The sequence below is a fragment of the Oxyura jamaicensis genome, chromosome 7, assembly GCF_011077185.1.
Source record: "Oxyura jamaicensis isolate SHBP4307 breed ruddy duck chromosome 7, BPBGC_Ojam_1.0, whole genome shotgun sequence".
NCBI lineage: Eukaryota > Metazoa > Chordata > Aves > Anseriformes > Anatidae > Oxyura > Oxyura jamaicensis.
In genome coordinates, this window is record NC_048899.1 from 3,606,334 (window position 1) to 3,626,371 (window position 20,038).

The window sequence follows — 20,038 nt, forward strand, 5'->3', positions numbered from 1 at the left end:
TTCTGATGGAAAAATCCATCCAACCCTTATGTTTTTGCTGGTTAGGACAAAGAGCAGCTGAGGAAGGGTTCTGTTTATAAACAGAGTCTGTGAAGTTCATGTGACACAAGACAGTGAAATTTGAGGCAGTATCAGCTGATGTACAATGTAATGACTAGCAGCTGGAATCCCTATCAGCTCAACACAATGGTCATAAAAAAAAACGTTACTTGTTATTCAGAGATCTGTTACAAATTTGAGGGTTTCATTTTAGGAAAGAACTGGCAAACAAGTTATCCCTTGGATTTTGATTCTTTCCTATTTAATCAAATTTGTTTGCCAGTATTAAACTACTATCCTGTATTGCAAGGAACACGGAGCAAACCTGCAACATGGCAAGCAAGCAAGCACAACCCCGGGGGTGTTCAAGTGGCTTCCCATCTCCCTTAACCAAGTAATTCCTCAAGCCCAGCTCTCATTTCTAAAAAACCCTTCCCTTCAAAGCCTGGAATTACCAAACTACTTGATTTGAAACATTTGCTAAAACAGCCAAAATCTCCAAGGAGAGCTACTCAATCAAAGAGACAAGAAAGCACTGAAGCAGCAAATAAGCCATTATAAAATAATATGCAATAGGAATATATGCAATGGCCTCAAGATAGGCTTTGAACATCACTGAAAGAGAGAATAAAGGCCCTTTCTTTTATGAGGAACTCCGCTTCATTGACTAAAGACACCAGGAAGTGAATCACTGCCTTAACATCTGAAAACATCTAAATACAATGCTCATTCTGTTAATGTACCATGTTTTCTTGCACAATGTTCCTGTTACTATCAATTATCAATATAAACAAGCTGCGAAACAAGTTAAAAAAAAAAAAAAGTGAAATAAAGAAAACAATTGGAGACAGTTCAGATTCAATCCTCCCAGCCCAAGCATGTCAAATGTGCTGGCTACCAAAAAACATGTTTTAAAACAGAGTTTTATTGGATCTGTACTACCAAGTTTCTTCGGCTCTGGGAAGAAACTTCCCAGAAGAAAGTTTCTTCGGCTCTTTATTGTCTTCCTTTCTCTTTACAATGGAAACCTATTCTCAGCTAATAGCCCCATTTCAGCAACTATAGCTATGTCAGATATTAAGGAGAGGGTATTACAATTTCTGAGTCCATTACTGTCTTGAATTTCAAACCATGTTCTTATGTTACTCTGCACTTACCTTTACAAAGAAGGAGTAATTCAAATCACGGCCCATATGCCTATGAGGTTCTGACTGCGTTCAGTAATTTTATATACAAATCTGAACCTACCAGAATCCTCTTTACAAGCAGAGAACTTCAGAAACTCAACCACTCCTAAACCCTTCAACTGAATAAATACATTAATAAAGATGCACTTCAACTGCATGATAACTCACTGTTCCTGAGGAAATCAAAACCAAAAGAGTTTTGGTACAGAACTCCTTTCTAATGTCTGAACTCCTAGACAGAATCCATAATAATCATATTAATAAGAGCTTGATTATTTTAATGTATACTTTTACTGAACACACATGCATTTGCATGTTATTGAACTGGAAAAAAATGATTAAATCACAAGAATTCAAGGCCTCTCAACTGGATGCCACTAATCAAAAAAGGAAAACCAGACATCATTCATGGAAAAAGGAAGCCAAAAGCATTTATCTCAACGCTCTAAAGATGAAGTTCATGCTTCCGATTCTCACTAAAAACTTATAAAGCAACTTTCTGTTACACATTTCAGTCTTGTTCAGCATAAGCAAAACTTCACATTTTCTCAGATTCAAAGAAATGTCTTAAATGACATGAAAACCCATGTATGCATTCCTACCCACCTTTTGCAAGTCAACTCAGTTTTAAGCTGTTTCAGAAATAACTGTCTTTTGTTTGTTTGTTTGTTTGTTTTACCTTTTTAAGGTCATTCTAAAGTATTCTGCAATTATGCAATCCTCACCTGATTTCCACCATTCCAGTTTTAAACTTAGCAGTAATTTTCAAGCTAATTTCAGTTTTGCCTTAGAAACACAGTGCTCTGGTAACCAGCCAACCTTAAGAGTTGTAGCTCAGCACAGCACACTAAAGGCTGATGAAATTTCCAAAGTAAATAGCTACTGCTATTTATTTTCCTTGGGTAAATGGTGTAATCCAGCTTAAAGGTATGTATTTATTAAAAAACATGCAAAAGCTTCAAGGGATTGCCTTGCAGTCTACAAGAGCAAGAGCGTTCAGGTTGCACTGTCTTCAGTGTTTTTCATGGGGAGAGCCTCCAAGTTTTCAGGCCCTTGCAATACTCTATCCCCAACCAGCATTACTGTAGCATGCCTTTGCATAATTACAGCAATACCGTATTAAAACGTGACAGGACTACAGGACTACAGCATGGCAACAATGTGAAAAAACGTGAGTTTATGGAAGATCACCCAGACAGCAACGTGCATGACGGCCTTCATTTTCTGCAACGGCCAGACACAAATACATACTAGTATCTCTCCACTCTTACAGCCTCTAGTATCACTTTGCAAAAGAGTCTGAATAACTCTGAATGCTGAGTCTGAATAACTCTGAATGAGATCAAAGCTGTTTATTACCTGTTTTACCAGCTCCGCTCTCTCCTGTAATAAGAATGCACTGGTCTTTGTCCTGGTCCCTTAAAGATCTGTATGCTTCATCTGACAGAGCAAAGCTGCAAAGTAAGAAAGAGACAATTAACAATTAGATAGCACAAGTAGCAACAATAACTACGATCTGTCCTCCATAACCAGGCAAAAGAAAAATACAAATCCAAGCAGGTAGTGTTCTGTAAGTGCTGAAGCTTTCAATTTTCAGAATACGAAAACCCATGGAAGCAAAATGTCTACTTTAGCTCATAGGTGTATGTAGACTTTTCTCCAGGAACAAACAAGAAAAATCTATCTTCTAAGTTTTCATACAGATATCAAACTCAAAGCAAATTCAGAACCGGGGGGGGAAGTATTTAGGTAGCATTCTTCAATGGACAAACTTTCAATGCAATGAGACATGTTCTATTTGAAGATATTAAGAGAAAGGAAACCGGAGAATCCTGAACACTAATACCTTAAGCTTCAATTTCTACTTTGACAAGTACAAAGAAATCTCAGAACCTGATAAAACATTTTAAGCATTTGAGGGCATTGTTGGACTTTTGCACAAATACACAGAAGCATTTCCCCGAAAGTGTGTTCTATTTTGCCATCCTATTCTTTAATAGCAAAATTACAGAATATAATCAGAATCAACAGCTTTCCTGCACTGAAAATGCCTTTCCGTGGAACACAGGACATCAAGAGACCGAAATACCTGGGCTGCCATTTGAATCCAAACATGCTTCATCACCACGCGGCAACATATGCTTTGGAGAAATACAACTATGTTCTATTTGTTTTTTCTTCAGTTGTCAGTTTGAGCCAGAGAACGAGTGGTATTGATTTTGTTTCGGCAGCATTTTTTTCAGTTAATGAAATAAGGCACTAGGGCAGCACTAAGACCCCTTGCAAAAACTTCAGCACTACCTGAGAAAGGATTTAAAGGCGTAACCCACATAAAAGGGCACACTTGCATTAACCAACTTCAGGAAATAAATCTGCTAGTAAAACATGCCGTATTTTTACATGAAATGAACATCCATTCAGCACAGCAAGAGCTTTGTTAGATTACTGCACCTCGTAAAATACTGGGTGTTTGTGTATATATAAAATTGGGTAGTGTGTATTATTTACAGTAAATAAACCATGGTTGAAAAATACAAATGAACTCTCGGGTCAACACAGAATACATAATGGTTGCAGTTTCGATGCATCTTTTAGAAACTTGATTCATTCTGTGACAGCTCAGGAGCTTTGCATTCATCTGACAGCTGCAAATACATCAACACAGCCACATGGAGTTTTCACAGGAAACCACAGCCCCTGATAATAAGTAAATAATAATAAAAAATAAAAATAAAAATAAAAATAAAAGCAAGTTCTGTGTCGTGAAACTAGTTGGGGTTTGCATGGGCAAATCAATGTAAGTAGTGACCCACGCTGAGCTTCTTTTGGAGGCTCTGCTGCTAGAGCTTGAAGCTCCAGACACTAAACCTACATATGTCCAAGTCAGCTCATGGCTATTTCTTTTTGGTAACGCTGTCCATTAGCTCAGGCAGTTGCTCTTCCTTCTGGCTTCTCTTCCCCAATAACCTCATAAGAACACGTCATGATGTCCCCAGTTCGTTGCCATGTGCTCCTCCATCCTCTCCCCTGCACCACACCACGCCAACCCGCGGCTCTGGCTCCTCCACGGCTTTCCTCACTACTTGCATCGTCTCAGGCACCGAGCTGCAATGCTGCCCTGCACAGCTGGGCTAGCCATTGAACAACCGCTATCGAAGGTCACCACTCCTTTGGATACGTTTACCATTGAACCAGAATTAACTCTGGTCTCTCAAAGCTTATTAGCGCTATGGTGACCGAAGCATTTCAACTCAGCAGTTCAACCCGAGGTGAAAATGTGTTTACAAGAAAGTAGCAGGCTGTAATGCTTTTGGTATTACAACAAATTCAGTTTGTGATGTGGCCAACATGCTAGAGAACTAAAACTAGAGAAGAAAAAACACACAAAAAAAAAAAACAAAAAGACCTCTTCGGCTGCTGAGAGACCATGACACAATTTCTGGCATCTACTTCCCTGTCCAGCATCCAAGCTACAGTAGCAGTAACACTTTACCAGACTCTCTTACAGGACTTATTTAGGAAATGAATAATATATGTTGAACGCTGACGAGTACAATGCAGGGCGTTCAGTAAAGCTTATTCCAGCACGCGTTTATTTAACTTCAGTCACCCTCCTTTCTGCAAGGAAAAAAAATAATAAAAATAAAAAGCAGTAAGATGCAGAGCAAAGAAAGCAAGCTACGTGGGGCATTCGTGGGCCGTGTGAGAGACCATGAATGCCAACGCCATGGCTTCCATGACTTGACTCAGGAGAGCAGCTTTCAGCTGGAAGGCACGGCTCCCCGGTGCTTTTCAGCCTCGCAGACCGTGTGGCTCACGCCGAGCCTGCTGTCCTGCAGACAAGCTCAGCCATCAGCTGCTACCTCACTGTTGAAACAGCTTTCTTGGCAATAGTCGCACACCAGAAAGTGAAGTCAGCGTCAAGCACAGAGAAAGTATTCTCTTTCTGTTGATATACTGAGGTATGAGTTAACCAGCCTAGTAACCATTCATCTTCTCTAATACTTCTCTAATAATTTCTAGTTTCCCAGCAGCCCCGTCACAATATATTTCAGCGCTTGATATATTAACTCTGCCTACGCCACACAGTGAAAAAAATAAATCACATTCCTTCTCCTCCCTCAGCAAAGAAATTGGAAGTTTAATACTCCAAAGAGATCTGTGAAGCTGGAGGAGCGAGAAGGATCTCAGCCAGTTCTGCTAATAACACCCAACCCAGGCCGCGATGCTGGGCATACGTCTTCTTTTCCTCCAGTCTTCTACACAACCCAGCAAAGCAAAAGTTTCACAACTATCAAGGTTTAATATCAAATATTATCTGCAGGAGACACAAGAAAAAAAGAAAGAAAGTCATTTCAGAAGTTTTGTGTACGCACATGTTAGAAGTTAGCCAGAAGCTTTCTAAAATTTACCCCTGACGTTTCAACCACTGCTCCAACAATTCCATTGGAGGAGGCAAAGCTAAGAGCGGACTTAAATAACAGCGTTCCAGATTTGTCTTACTGGCATCGCAAACAGCGTTGGACACTTTTGCATCAGAGCCTGAACGCAGATCTTTAGTTCAAAGAAAGAAAGCGATCCACTCGGCTGCCGTGTCAACTTTCACGCACGGCACTCCTTCGCTGCCCTTCCCGTTCATCGGCTTTGCGTTGGAAAGCTTCGAGGCCTTTTGTTCAAACTCTGCTTCTGCCAAAAATAAAATTTCATGCTATCCCCTATTTGTTACAAACATATAAAATAATTTCACTTAAGCCCTCTTTAGCTTAACATATTTTAACGATCTGTCGACTGCAAAGGATGCTTTTATCCTTTTCCTTTCGGCAGCGTTACGAGGCACAGCTCTGGAAAGCCAACGTTTACAGCTATGGCTTTAAACCACATGCTACTATCCGAGCTGCCTCACAATTACAGAGCCTAAGTACATTTTTTAAAATAGCTGGTAATTTACAAAGCAGTTATAACCCATGTGTTTTGAATTAAATGGTGAGTGTGTCAGCAGTGTCATTTACCATACCTTATAATAAACTCTCCAATGATTTTTAGGTTATCCTGGAAGACGACGACATTCTCCTGCCACAACAAACAGAACTATTTTCTGGAGCGCTCTTTTAGCTAAGGTTTAAGTATAGAAGCAATTTGAAGTCAGAACACCACCCACACCTAGAGCACTCAGCAGGCTCTGCTTTTTTATAGCACCCGCTTCTCCGGCCACGTGGATCCAGATGGCCAGGCGGCTCTACAAAGACACCCAAGTCCGAAACTAAAAACGCTAACGCAAAGGGAAGCGGCGAACAGGCCTCCAGGGGGAGGTCCTGAAGGGCTCGGGCAGCTTTCAGCAGCACACCGGCCCCTTGAGAGCAGAGCACGGCTCGCAGCCACCCACCCCGTAACAGGCATCAGCCGCTAGCGCATCACCTGGGCGCTCAAGGCTGACCCCAGAGTAACGGTGGCAAAAAGCCTTAAATAAACAAATCAGAAATCGAGCTCCCAGGAGCCAGCTCTTCTCTTCCGCTGTCTTCCTGCCCTAAGCCAAAATCACCAGGATGAGCCCTCCTCAGCTGGCAGGACTTCTTCCCACCAGCGTTTTCGTGCTTCCCCTCCCTTCCTGCAGCGTTCTCAGGCAGCAGCCATTGCTGAGCGCTCACTGGAACGGCCCGATGGCTTTCCCCACGCATTAATACGGTTCCCTTCGGCTCATCCTTCGTCGCTTTCGATTCTCAGTCTCTCGATCCCCGTTTTAAAACCTCTGTTGTTGAATCTTGGCCTCCATCTGCCAACTCATTCGCTACCTCCAAAGGAAATGAAGAAAACCTCTCTCCGTGACCCCTCCGGTTCCTCAGGAAGCAGAGCCCCAGGACCCCTCCATCTCCACCCATCTGTCCCTAACACGCGGGCAGGGTATGTACTACATACACAGCAGTGCTTCACCACTGAGAAGTATGTACTGCGCTGCACTGAAAAGAAACGCAACGAAAGTTAAACTTTACGTATCATTTAATGTAAAATTTACGCAGTATTTCTAAAGAAGGACATTGGAGTTCCTTCCTTTTCGTTATGACTGCACAGAACAGGATGACAACGAAGCTGTTTCTTCCTCTCACGGTGTGCTGTGGGAAAACATCAGGGTCACTGTTTGCTCTGGTATATATAAAAAAATAGTAATAATAACGGATGGGAGAAGTGGAAGCATATTTTATAAAGTGCTTCGAGGCTTTATGTTGTAAATCATCACTGTTAGTTATGTATTCCCCCACTCCACTGAAGCTCCACGGAAAAATCACCATTCAGGAAAAACAACCAGAAGAGATTATTTATATTATTAGCTCATGGTACAGAATCATTTAATCTAATTGCCCTGCGGATGAAAAGCGTGCTCCCATTTCCCATAATTACGAACTGACTCGTGTTCAGCGTCTTGACACACTTGACAAGCGAAGGTTGATTAGCTTGCCGCTGGTGTGAATGAGGCAGCAGCTGATGGGGCACGGGCTAGGACAGACCTTCACAGGCGAGCAGCTGCTCTTTGAAAATCGCCATTCAGGGAAAAAAATAAATGAGTTTAAACACCGGGATAAAGAGGTGCGCTACGACAGATGGCTTTCACCCCATTCGAAATATTTCTGCATTTTTAGACCTATTTGGTTTTCCTGGTGAGTACAGCAACCTGCTTTACCAACAATACTGTGGCCAACCTACGCTGCAGAAGCACACCTCCTGCGTACACTTCCCCACTTTGTTATTCATGCTAACAACTGTGACGTTACTAGGCACAGAATAAAGCCCACGGCTGTGTAAATCGGCCCATCTGATTTGTAAGAAGCAGCCGCAATTTATGGAAGGCAAGGGAGAGAGGGAATAGGACGGACAAGGCCACTCTCAATTTTTAAGAGCAAAACACTTTAAACCACAGCCTGCTGTTAAATCAGAGACATTTATCTTCTGGTCCAGTAAGCTGGGAATGTAACATACCCTCAGATGCTCATATGAGCACTTTTAATTTTAATTTAAAAGTGTTCTTTCTGGAGACCTTGTCTTCCTCAGGACGAAGCAGCTTTGGGACGCGCTTCAAACACGTCGTGCTGCAGCCTTGCGGCTCCCAGCAACCCACCGGTCCCGGTCCCGTCCCTCCCCGGGGACAGCGAGCGACCTCCTGCTCAGTTCCGACTGCTTCCTTTTCACGGAGCGACAGCCCGAAAAACGCGTATTTTTAGAAAGCACACAGTGGTCTTTCCCCTGCACTGTACACAGAAGATGCGTACGCAGCATATGATTTTCTGCCTGCTTCAGCAACACCCAAGGCACCTCTTTGGAGCAACTTGCTCTGATGGAAAAGCAAGGAACACCTTTACGAGGAGCCTAAAACCCAGCTGTTGCATTATCTACCTTCATCCGGTGGACAAGGTTTCTGAACATAAAGGTAACTGTGCCACTTTCTAGTCCAAACCCTGAAACAAATCCTCTCTCTAAATTTTAGCAGACGGTATCTACCCCGGTAAGCGCGTCCACAGCACATTCAGTGGCTTGCTCTTAAAAGCTGCTGCCCTGGCACTGAGTGTGGGACTGCACTGGGTGGCAACACAGCTCGTTGTCGGGAGAAATGCCAAGTCCTCCACCACATTCATCCTGCAGCATTGCAGAAGTAAGGGCACTGTGGTAGCCCCTCGGCAAGTTGCTGATCAGCAGGTTGGAAATGCAGGCTCCGTAACACAGGAGCGCTGTTACTCGTACCATGCAGCTACCCGCAAGTTTATCAGAGACTGCAGCAACAAAACCGCAAATAAAAATGATTCAGTGCTCCTCAAAACATCTGATAGGTGACTGCAGCGCTGTGTAATTACATAGGCATGCTGCCACTTAACATTGCTTGGAAGAGCTACTGAGTTTTTGGATTTTTCAAGTAACTCTAAGTACTCTTAACAAACCAAGGAGTTTAAGCAGCCTCACGTAACTTAATTTCACCTCCAGCTCGCTTTTTGAAATAAAGGTCGCAGCCTTGCTGAGAATCATCTCGGAGCGATTATGGCCAGTTCTAGCTTGAACTCCACAAGACTTAGCGTGCAAAAATCGTGTCTGTAGTATACAGAAGGAAACTGTGCATACAAGAAAAATGCAGATCTGAACTAATTTACAGAAATGACCACAGTTAAACTGTCTCTGTAGTTCAGAGCTTTATTTGAAAACCCCAGTCCCAGCCCTCTTATCTATCCAAAACATAAGGAAAAGATTATTCAGCGTGCTAGACGGTAAATATTAAGACTGCGTATTTCCTAATTCCTAACATGAAATAGTTTATCTTTAATAACCCAAACTACATTAACCACGATGTACTCAGAGTTGTAGAAATCAGAGCCTTTTGCATATAGTCACGGACAAAAGGAGACTGAATGGAAAAAGTGCCTCTGGAGGTGGTAAGAGAGCTGGATTTTAGCTGAAGTTTCAAGGCTTTAAACATCAGCTTTGTTTATGCTGTCTCTAACATCATGACAAAGGCTCCTAGCACAGCAGATGGGCATTTGGTGCTGCGTTGTGAATTGCTTAAAAAAAAAAAAAAAAAGCACCATTAAGCACAATGAGACATTTCCCCAGAAAGAACGGCAGCTGTTCTTAATTGCAATCTGAAATCCCAGCTCTTCAGAGTGCCGCGCTGCCACTTCAGGGAAATTTTGATCCATTTCTCTCGTTTCCAACAGGGCCTCTACCCTTTTAAGTCTGCATCTCAAAACCGAACACAACAGTGTCTCCTTTAAGTACTTCTCATTCTTTCCAGTGTGTGAAAAGTCCCGACATTTTAATGAAAATCCTTTCTTAAATATAATCCAGATCCTTTCTTTAAATAAAGTTACATTGAACGCTGCACGAGGTGTTTAAATTTGTTTTTATTTCCAAGTTCTACCACCCCATCAGTCAATTTTCTAACCAGAACGCCCGTGTGCTAAGCAGCACACAAAAGGTTGGTCCGATTTCTAGCCTAGACGCACAAGTGAAAAAGCTGCAAAGGGAGCGGTTTGCAATATCCAGAAGACACAAAGAGCAGCCGTGTATTGACAAATTTGGAGAGGTGCGTTACAAAACTGAAAAATTGCTCAGTTTCTCAGTATTCCTTCTCCCCATTTAACAAAGGGCCCGCTTCATTCCCAACATCCAGCTGGTCACGCTGAACGGATTCCCAAGCCTTTGGTGTGCATTAGTGGGATTCGACTTTATGTGACAGTGTGAATTAATTAGAAGAAAACCTCAGCATTCTATGTCCTAAAAATACCAGCGGAATAATATGAGCTCTAGACAGATGTTTCAGTTCCAGGAAAATGAGAGAAATGGGATCTGGCAAAAAAGTTACCGTGAGGTGAGACTCCTGGAGCATTACCACACATCTCCAAATAGCCAGCACACAGGACGCTTCTTTCTCTCTCCTTTTTTTTTTTTTTCAGTAATCTTGGCTTTAACAATCTAGCCAAAACGAAATGTTTTTATGCTTACAAATAAACACAGACTATCCCAAATGCACTCACATCACCAAAAAAAAAAAAAAAAAGGAAAGAAAGAAAAGAGAGAGATTGTCACAGATAACTAAAAACATTTGACTCTTAATCCCCAACACGACTGAAGTGAAATGTGAAAGTATGCTGTGTACAGAGGTATGGGTAAATATTTGAAAACTGTACTGAAAACAAAGTGATTTTGCTTAGGCTCTAAGCCAGCGGTTAATTCATGAAGGATCCCCCAAGATTATTTTCCTTCGTGCACCACGATGACGATTCTGGGTTACAGAAGCATCTGGAACTGATCTCCGGTTCAGCGTTTCCTTAACAAACCCGTCCTGCTTTCAAGGTACCAATTCTTGCATTTTTTGCAGGCTTTTCTGGCAGTGCCCAGCTCCTGGTAGCCGGCGAGGACCACGCACGGCGGCTGAGGGACAGGCGCGCTGCCGGAGTGAGGTGGGCTCTGCCTAGGGCGAGGGGCCTTGTGACATGCTCGTGACAACGCTGCCAGATGGCAAGGAAACCACCCATAAAACCCCCAGATTTGGTGCTTCTGAATGGCTTTCTTGTGCCGTAAACGCTCCGGCAGCCCCGTGCTCTGCGACTACAAACAGCACCGTGCGTTTTCCTGGTGAAAATCCCCCCGTGCCAAGCTCCCAAGCCCTTACAGAGGAGAGACTGCACCGGTGCCACAAACAAAAACGTAAAGGGCCTTTTCATTTCTTAAGTTAGATAAAGCTCCTTAGAGGATCGATGCAAAGGCTTGTTCCAGTGAACTTTGTAATCCAGTCTAAATGTCACGCCAGACCGTTTTAAAAACTAAAAGAAAGCCCAACATTCATCTGTGCGCTGCTTTCCAGGCTGTTTATACTCCTTGGGCGTTGGGTACGTTTTCTGAGCCTCCTTACAACCCCGCGACCCGCTATAAATCAGTTCCGGTGCTATGAGGTATTATGACACAATTTCATGCGATCTAGTAACAGCAGCACACAAGCAGCTACTGTTCACGTTGATAAGACTACATTCACCTCGCAAGCACTGGGGTCAGAGGGCTGCACAATGTGCTACCAACTGAAACAGCCCTGCTCAGATTTCAGGAAAATGCCTCACGTATTGTTGCGTGCAAGAAAAATCTTCCTTTGCGTCCTCAACTTTCAATCTCACAAATCTCCTCCCAAATGCTCTACAGAAAATCGGCTGGCTGCTTCGAGACAGCCACATCACTGCTGCCTTCCTCAAAACTCTGCTTTCTCAGGACTTCTGGGGAATCCTGTCAAAAAATTCAGGACATAACGCACCCATGGGAGGTGGGCCAGCAGCCTGCAAGGCTCCTTCCTCTCAGGCATGAGGTCCTGCTGACTCTTGAAGCAAGCGTGATGCTTCATCTTCTTGTCATCTATCCGCTTGAGGGATTTATCTTCATGGGTATGCCATATCCAGTCCTGCCACTCTGTAGAGGTCAAGAGCCTTAAGCCTGACCCCTTCCAAAGTATTTTCTGTGTTTTTTTTTTTTTTCCTTCCGCTTTCTTCTTTCAACTCATTCCTAGCACGGGTTTAAATATTACATACAGGCAGTCTCCTTAACTGCTACTTATGATTTCTGTCAGCTGCAGACCCTCCCGCCCTGCCGGTGGTTAATTTTGCCCGCTAACCTTTGCAGTGATCAAAGCCATTGTCTTCCCTGACCACGCATCTCTTCAGAAACAGGCACTCTGCCGAGCCACGTGAACGAGCCCAAAGGGTGAATTTCTGGAGAAGTCAGGAATTACTAGGAACAGGAACCAAAGGATTGTAAAGAGGGGTACCACGAGCTGAGCAAAACCTTCGGGGTGGTAGCAGAGTTGTCCAAATAAGGAAGAAAGGGGAAAAAAAAGGCATGTGAAGATGAGGAAAGGACAGGATGAAAAGGAAGCGTTAAAATAAACATGCAGGGTCAAGGAAGGACGCTAAACTATAGGCTCTCACCCCACCAGCCCCTTCTACAGCAAATAAAATGACTTACTGTGTATCTTAAAACTGATGGCTACGGGGAACGACTTAGTTTTACATATAGGCAGCCACTGTCCCTCACAGCTGAGGCTTCCCTATCCCTTCAGACAAAAATATTTGCTTTAAATCAATGAGGGGAAAAAAAATAGTTACTGTAAGCTTAGTGTTTCTGAAGACATGCAATCCTGGAACACCAACAAGAAAAGCCAGAAGCAGAACTTCTATGTTCACTGCTTACACGGACTCAAAACAGTCCTGACTTGAATAAGTAACAGCCCGCTTTGCCTATTGTCAGTGTAACTGCAGATATCAGTACGAGAATGATTTGTCCCGTGAACCATTAATACATTGACCGCTGAAACGAGGAGCACGTAATTAAGGTCCTCGTTTTAAGAGGCATCAAGCTGATATCTCTGTTGCTGCATCCTATCTAAAGGCAGACCATTTTTCAGGACTTGCCTGCAGATCTCTGTAAATCTGAAAGCTTTTAATGAAAAACTATTGTCTATTCAGAAAATAATTTGCAATTCTCAAGTGAGAAGTTAAGGCATTTCAGGCTGGGAAGGGGAGCAGGGGGCCACACGGTGTGTTACCTGCCAGAGATGGAGAGCTGCTGGTAGCCAGCAGCTGCTGCTAAGATAGGAAATGCAATAAAGCACCTGCTCTGCGATCCTATAAAGCAAAGCTGTTACTGGTAAGAAAGTGATGCAGCACCACGGCTACAAATAAATGGTACGATGAACTGTTTATTTCATCCTGCCTTCGCTTTGAAGATTCCAGCAGCCGCCTTTGTCACTGGTGGAAGTCGATGTAAATTAGCAAGGTAGACAGCTTGGGTGTCTCTCACGTCTAGGCTACCCACGAGGTAAGCAAAACAGCAATTACATCAACCGAAAGAGCAGAACACAAGTGTGAGGACCGCACAAATCAAGCAGCAAATTGTTTGAGCACTGAAATGTCGTACCCTGCCCTGCCGAGTCAGAGACAAGTTTGATCCTGCCTCACAGATGAAGACAAAAACAGCAAGATTAACAAAACACCGGGGGAATAAATAAATAAAAAGCTTGGTAAACTTCCTGCTGCAGCTACACAAATAGCCACAGAATAGGAAAACAAGCATTCCAGGGGCCTAGAAAAGTAACACTTTTTACACGGTGCCACAACAACAGTGAATTTAGAGAAGAATGGACTATGAAAATAAAAACTCTTTGATCCAATTTTAACCGGTATAGCGTTATCCAAAATCATCTGACCAGGAACTCCTTCTGCCAGGGATCCTGATTCCAAAGAGCATTTATTTTTTTTTTTTTTTTTTAAAAAAAAGCCTGAAACCTGCAATTAAGTATTAACTAGCGTCACCAAAGCACTGGGCACTCTTGTAGACGCTGCTGAGGAAACACAGAGTAGACGAGAAGGCGATGACTCCCCTCGTCTTTCGGATTAGGGTTAAGAAAGCACGTGAACAGATTTCCACTCACATGGTTTTGTGTTTCCTTCAGTGACCATGTACGGAAAAGAGTCTCGAGGTATGGATTTCCTTCACGTCATTATACCCTTCTCTCCTTTTCCTTCCCTTTTCATTTTCTCACCCAGCCTGCTATTTCACTGGGACAGCTGGATTTCTCAGGCACACCCTCCCTGTCAACATCCCTCGCATCCAGACGCTTGCATGTACCCCAAGCACAGACAGAAGGCCGTATGAAACTACTGGAAAACAACCAAAACGTGACTTAAAATCCTCATTTCCCAGAAACTCCCACACAGAGCCCTAGCTCTGGAAATGTCTCTCAGCAGTCTGCTCCAGAGACGCCGATGTGTAAAGCCCGGCCACCCAACCCAGGCGGTTCTCTCTGAAATGGCAGACCTTGGAGAACGTGAGCCATCGGGTGACAACACCTTTACTTCAGACAGAAGTGTTTGGTGCCACACAGACCGGGGTTTCTAGAGGAATTTCATTTTTTCTTTGCAATAAATGGTGTGAACTTTTCTAGCTAGCACTGGTAATCAATCAGACTGATTATTTGCCCAAAGGAGAGACAGAAATAACAAGCACCCTATAGATAGCTCCGTTTATCAGCACACTTTCCAGGTCATATACACTAGCTTCCTTATGAACGACCAAGAGTTTTGGTTTGCCCACGATTACACAACAGGAACCAAAAGCCCTTCCCAAAGCACACGGAACTGGTGCAGCGGGCTTACCCAAAATCTGATCTTCTGAAGAGGCCACAGCACAAGGGAGAGTCCCACGACAAAGAAAACCAAGCATGTAGATCTCAGCAAACCACTGTGGTTCCCCTCCACACACACACACTCGCACCAGAAGGAATACCCCGCACTGCAATGTGCCACACGACCTCTTCGCTAAAGCCCCTGAGCCCCGAGGCCTGCTCCCAGATCTGTCGAGCCCAGAATTAGCTGCCAGCTCCCAGGCTGGGGCAGTGCCAGGCTGGGCTGGCTGCAGCAGCACCACGTGGCCACAGCTCCCGGACCAGCCCTGCGTTCACGGAGGGGACAACCAGGCTGGTGTGAATCCTTAGGCTACCGGTACACGGCTGATTGGGCTTGTCCGACTTGGGTAAGGCAGCACACATAACCCTTACTTTATGCACCTGTTTTGTCTAATGGGTGTTAGAAGACAAAAGCAATACCACATAAAGAAAACCTGTGGAGATATCACATCTGCCCCAGACAAATCAGTCTTGTAACCTTCCATGACTTGGCACTGTAACTAAACTTGCGAGGGAAATTGCCTTACTAATACACAGTCAGGATTTCCTGACATAAGCTAAAATTCATTATTTTCTCTCCCCAGCCTACTGCTCTTAAAGTGGATTTCCAGTGCTTGGATTCCAGGAGTTCTCGTTATGATGGCAGGCTGACCATCCAGTTATTAATGACAGTTATTATTGTCATTAGCAATGAATGACATCAGTGAAACAACTTCCTGCTCAGTTCAGGTCCTCCTTTCTCTTCCCTGAGTCTCTCACTCTAACCTTCTGACACCTGCCCGTACCACCTTGAAACTAATTTACATTTTGATACTGAAAGGCAAACATTGCTCTAGTCAAAGCAGAATGTATATTTGATTGGATTAAGCGACGAAAAAATATGTGCCGGGATGATTATTGACCCCTTTTATTCTGGAAAACTCTCTCGCAGGAGAGATGGAGGAGCAGAGATCAATGTGTTAACGTGTCCAACAGGTCACCAAGTACTTCGTGCTGACTTTCAGAATGTCAGACAAACTGTTACACCCAGGTTTTTTATTTTTAAAATCCTCCATCATACGCCAGCAGATTTTACGCAACTGAGCAAAGTTAGCCAAGCAGAAAGTTCTTTTAGCAAGCAACTGTGCTAATTCGGCAAGCAACTGGGCTCGCTAAACAAAGCTGTGAAGAAAATCTGAATCCAAAATGAAAGTTTGGATCCAAAAGGACCAAGAAAAGGACCAGAAGCTCATTTGATCTGCTTAATTGGCTCTCTGCATTTCAGCCAATGTATTTGGAAGAGTTACAGGTGAAGTATGAAGGCAAAGAATTAATCAGAATAAAATAACTTCCAGATGTCTTTCCACACATGATTTCCTTTTAATCTAAAAGCTAACAGCAGAGGAAGATGCCGAAGCTTATGGCCATGTGCCGTCATTTATCTGACCACTCCAGACAGCCTCCTGAGCATGTAACTGAGCGTGCTGACAACCTCACAGGATGCTGGAAGCATTTCCCTGCCCCAGCATCGCGCGGGGAAGAGGAACAGCTGGCTCTAACCTCGCCACGACAATGTCTAACGAGATAAAACAATTATTGCAACTCCAACATACGGCCTTGAAGACAAGATGCCTCATGTCCAGCCACACCACCACACCTCGATCCAAGTCTCGGCCTGTTACAGACAGGGTTTCACCAGGGCTTCTTCAGGAACTCTGACTGTGCCCGAACGATACAGGTCACGTCTGGTCCTGACAGCCACCTCCCAGCACAGGAAAGAGGTGTGACGTCGGCCAGGCCTTGGGCTTCTCTGCAGTGTGCACCCCCAGGGAGGAATTGCCAAAGGTGAACAAAATCAGAACATGAGTTTATACTTACTTTTCAGCCTTCCGCTCCTAAATATAGACCTGGAATTTACATCGTATGCAAATCATATTTTGTAATACATGATCTCTATACTGTACACCTGCACTACTGGACGTGTTTTAGCCTTACCACTTACACACATATTTATGGCACTTTGGCTGCCCTCTTAGAATTGGCTCATTTGCACCCAGAACAGACCAGAGGAGACAGTTTTTGTTCTCCCACAGACACCGTTCAGATATGACCAATCTGTTCCACAATCATCATGAGGGTTTTTTCATTTTTTCAATGGTGCAGAGAGAAAGTAACAGTTTCAAATACCCAAAGGAATACTATGTTAAACATATTCAACCCTTGGAGGCTTTCACAAGGCGATCTGGACTTCGCAAGAAGTGGTTTCCTTGAAAACAGGCTACTTACAATGCAGTTACAGGAAAATGTTCTGAAATGCATGCACCAGCATCTAAATACATGAAACACAAAGTGTAACTCATCTCGACTTCTCTTTAAAATAAGGATGGATTAACTTTTTTTCTTTTTTTTTGGTGTGTGTGTGGGGGTATTACGTTTGCTTTAATCAACATAGACCTTTTGATGAGAAAGACAGCTGGCACCATCTGCTTCAGGCCAGCATGAAAGCTAAAGCTTCTTCACTGTACTCACATGTGAGGGCTGAGCTCGTAAAAGTTTCGGTTTCTGTATTCTTCAACTTTCTCTGGAGTATAAATGGGTAGAGGTCTGTAGGGGTTTATTGATATCACCACACTGCCAATGTACGTCTGTTGAAAGAAAAAAAAATGCACAAAAATCACTGTGGGCTTTTCTTTTATGTATCATTCTCCTATTTACTACTTAGGCAAAAAGAAGAACAACAAAAAAGCCCAGCTGTAACAATGAATAAATACGTACACACATTCTGAAATGTTTTGCAGATCTCCTCACCAAACGAGGTCAGATACCCAGCAGCTAATTCTACAGAATGGAATGCCTCCCAAGAACGTTTTTAAAACAAACTCCAACCATACAAATACTTATCTGACTAATTCAGCTGAGGAGGGAAAGGGAAAAGGACAGAGACGTTCACAAAGGAACATGCAAACATGGCATGAGCCTCGCTGCAGCTCTCGTGCCCTCATAAAGAACTGCAGAGAGGCGACGCTGGAGTTTGAGTGTGGCAAGAAAAATGATGCTTCACGGGAGCAGATGCTACACAAACTTGCCGTTACCCATGGAAAACAGCACGGGTAATGCACTGGTTTTCCTCAGCACCAAGCTGAATGAAGAAGGCCATCGTACAGCAGCTTACCAGGCACAGGCACATCCTTCTCTCTGCAGTTCTCCATACCTGTCTTCAGCTGCAAGAGCCGCGACCAAATGCACCCCCCTGGCAAGAAATGCCACAATCCCTCCACGCCCCGCCTGCAGAGACCTATCAAACACAAAGTCAAACCCAAGTTCTTGGTATCTCTTTCCACAGCCACGAAATGAATAAAAACACCTGGGAAAACATGTTTTTTTCAGTAAGTGGGGGCTCCCCTGAGGTGTAATGGCTACACACAAAAGCCACAGCTTCCTGTGATTTGGGTTACAACTGCTAGCAAATGCTGAAGAAAACCCAATGGTTTTTTACATAGATCTATGAGTTTAAATGGCTCCTTCCCCGTGACACCTTAGCACCTCACAATCACTACCTGGACTTATCTCCACAGTTTTTCTTCGAGGGAAGTGCCATGATAAGCATTTTCTAAATGGGAGCAGAGGTGCAAGGAGCCTGAGTTATTCACCAGCGGGTTCGGCAGAGCACCAAGTGACAAACTGACAGCATTAAGTGCTGCTGCAACCCTCCCGCATCAAACTTCGACATCTAAAGCAATTTTCTGCTAAACAAATCTGGTCCTAAGCAGAAAGCGAGGGGAGCAGGATTCCCCACCTGCCACAGCACACGTAAGCATAGCAAGCTGCGAACTCAGCCGGTGTTTTCTGCCCTGTTTCCAGCAGGGTCGAGCAGATTTGTGTCTTGCAAAATTTGTAGATTTTTGCTTCTTTCAAATAGGCAGTCATAGTGTACTTTACATACATTTTCTTCAAATGATAAATTCTTCTGGTTTGGTGGCCATCCTCCCCTCAACGTGGAAAGTGTTTTCTATTTGTCCCTCTTTCTTGCTCCGAACCATAAGAAATTCCAAAAATTAGCTTTCTATAGCCAGTCTTTGCTCTGGTCTCTCTACAGCTCTGCCACTTTGCAAGCCTACTGACTCTTGGCAAGGGTAAGAAGCTTTCTGGATTTCACAAGTGCACGGACACCCTCATCAGGGCTCCTTCCTGACAAAACATTACTATGTTAACTCATTTCCTCATCAATCTTTAGGATTTCTGAATTCAGCCCATGCTGAAAAGTGTGTTGGGAAGTACCAGCCAAAGACAGAGACAGGCCAGATCTTGAAGTCTGTATTTAGACACAGGAATTCTCTGCGACTCAAAGACCTGCCCTTCCCAGCTATCCCGCTACCATAAACGCCTGAAGTTTAATTGCTAAGTTCCTTGAAGCACCCTGAAATGCCAAGGCAGAGAAAGACGGGCAAAAGCAAAAAGCTTGATTTTTAATTTTGAATGCAGGCATTCAAATGAGATTTATTTAGAAGCATCTCTTCATAGCTAAGTACTGCCCAGACAATGTATTTTGGGAGTTCAAGTCAGCTGTTTATTGTCAGACACGTACAAACACGGAGCACTTCCTAAAATACCAATATTTCAAAAGGTCAAATGACTATATAGAAACAAAGCCATACACATGCCCATTTTAAACACCAACCCAAAACACGCCAAGAAATCATTGCTCTGGCTGCAAAGTCGCTTATGAGAACTAATACACTCCCTCTTCTCCAAATGCCGCTCTCTCACAATCGATACCTAATAGCTCCTTGCTAGTGGTGGTCTGTGAGATTCCACAGAGCTGGGATAAACAGATCCAGAAAAGAGCTTTCCCACGTAACATCTGCCTTCCCACCAGACCTCTATGATAAACAAACAAAATAAATGGCTCAAACCCTTGAGCGAGCAACAAGCTCAGAAACATTCCAGCGCTGCAAGGAGAACGCCAAGGAGTAGCAGGAGACCGTGGAGTGGCCCCCCAGGGACTGCAGGGAGCCTTTATTTTCCCTGTTTAAGGAAAAAGCAAAACCCCGGAGGGACAGCCTCATGCTGAAAGCACCAAGCGCAGTCAGGAAATTTGATTTCTCTCTTGGCTTTGCCATGGTTTTGTTACGCG

At 43.7% G+C, this 20,038-nt stretch overlaps 1 protein-coding gene across 7 annotated transcripts in view; it reads right to left on the reverse strand.

Moving 5' to 3' along the window:
* The window catches only part of MYO1B (myosin IB), a 98,337-nt gene that overhangs the window by 56,118 nt on the left and 22,181 nt on the right, over positions 1-20,038 (reverse strand). For all 7 annotated transcript variants that reach the window (XM_035330860.1, XM_035330857.1, XM_035330862.1 and 4 more), the window contains 2 exons: positions 17,434-17,549; positions 2,586-2,680 (listed from right to left, as the gene is read on the reverse strand). In XM_035330860.1, coding sequence (XP_035186751.1) covers positions 2,586-2,680; positions 17,434-17,549 — 211 coding nt within the window. The remainder of the gene's footprint in view (positions 1-2,585; positions 2,681-17,433; positions 17,550-20,038) is intronic.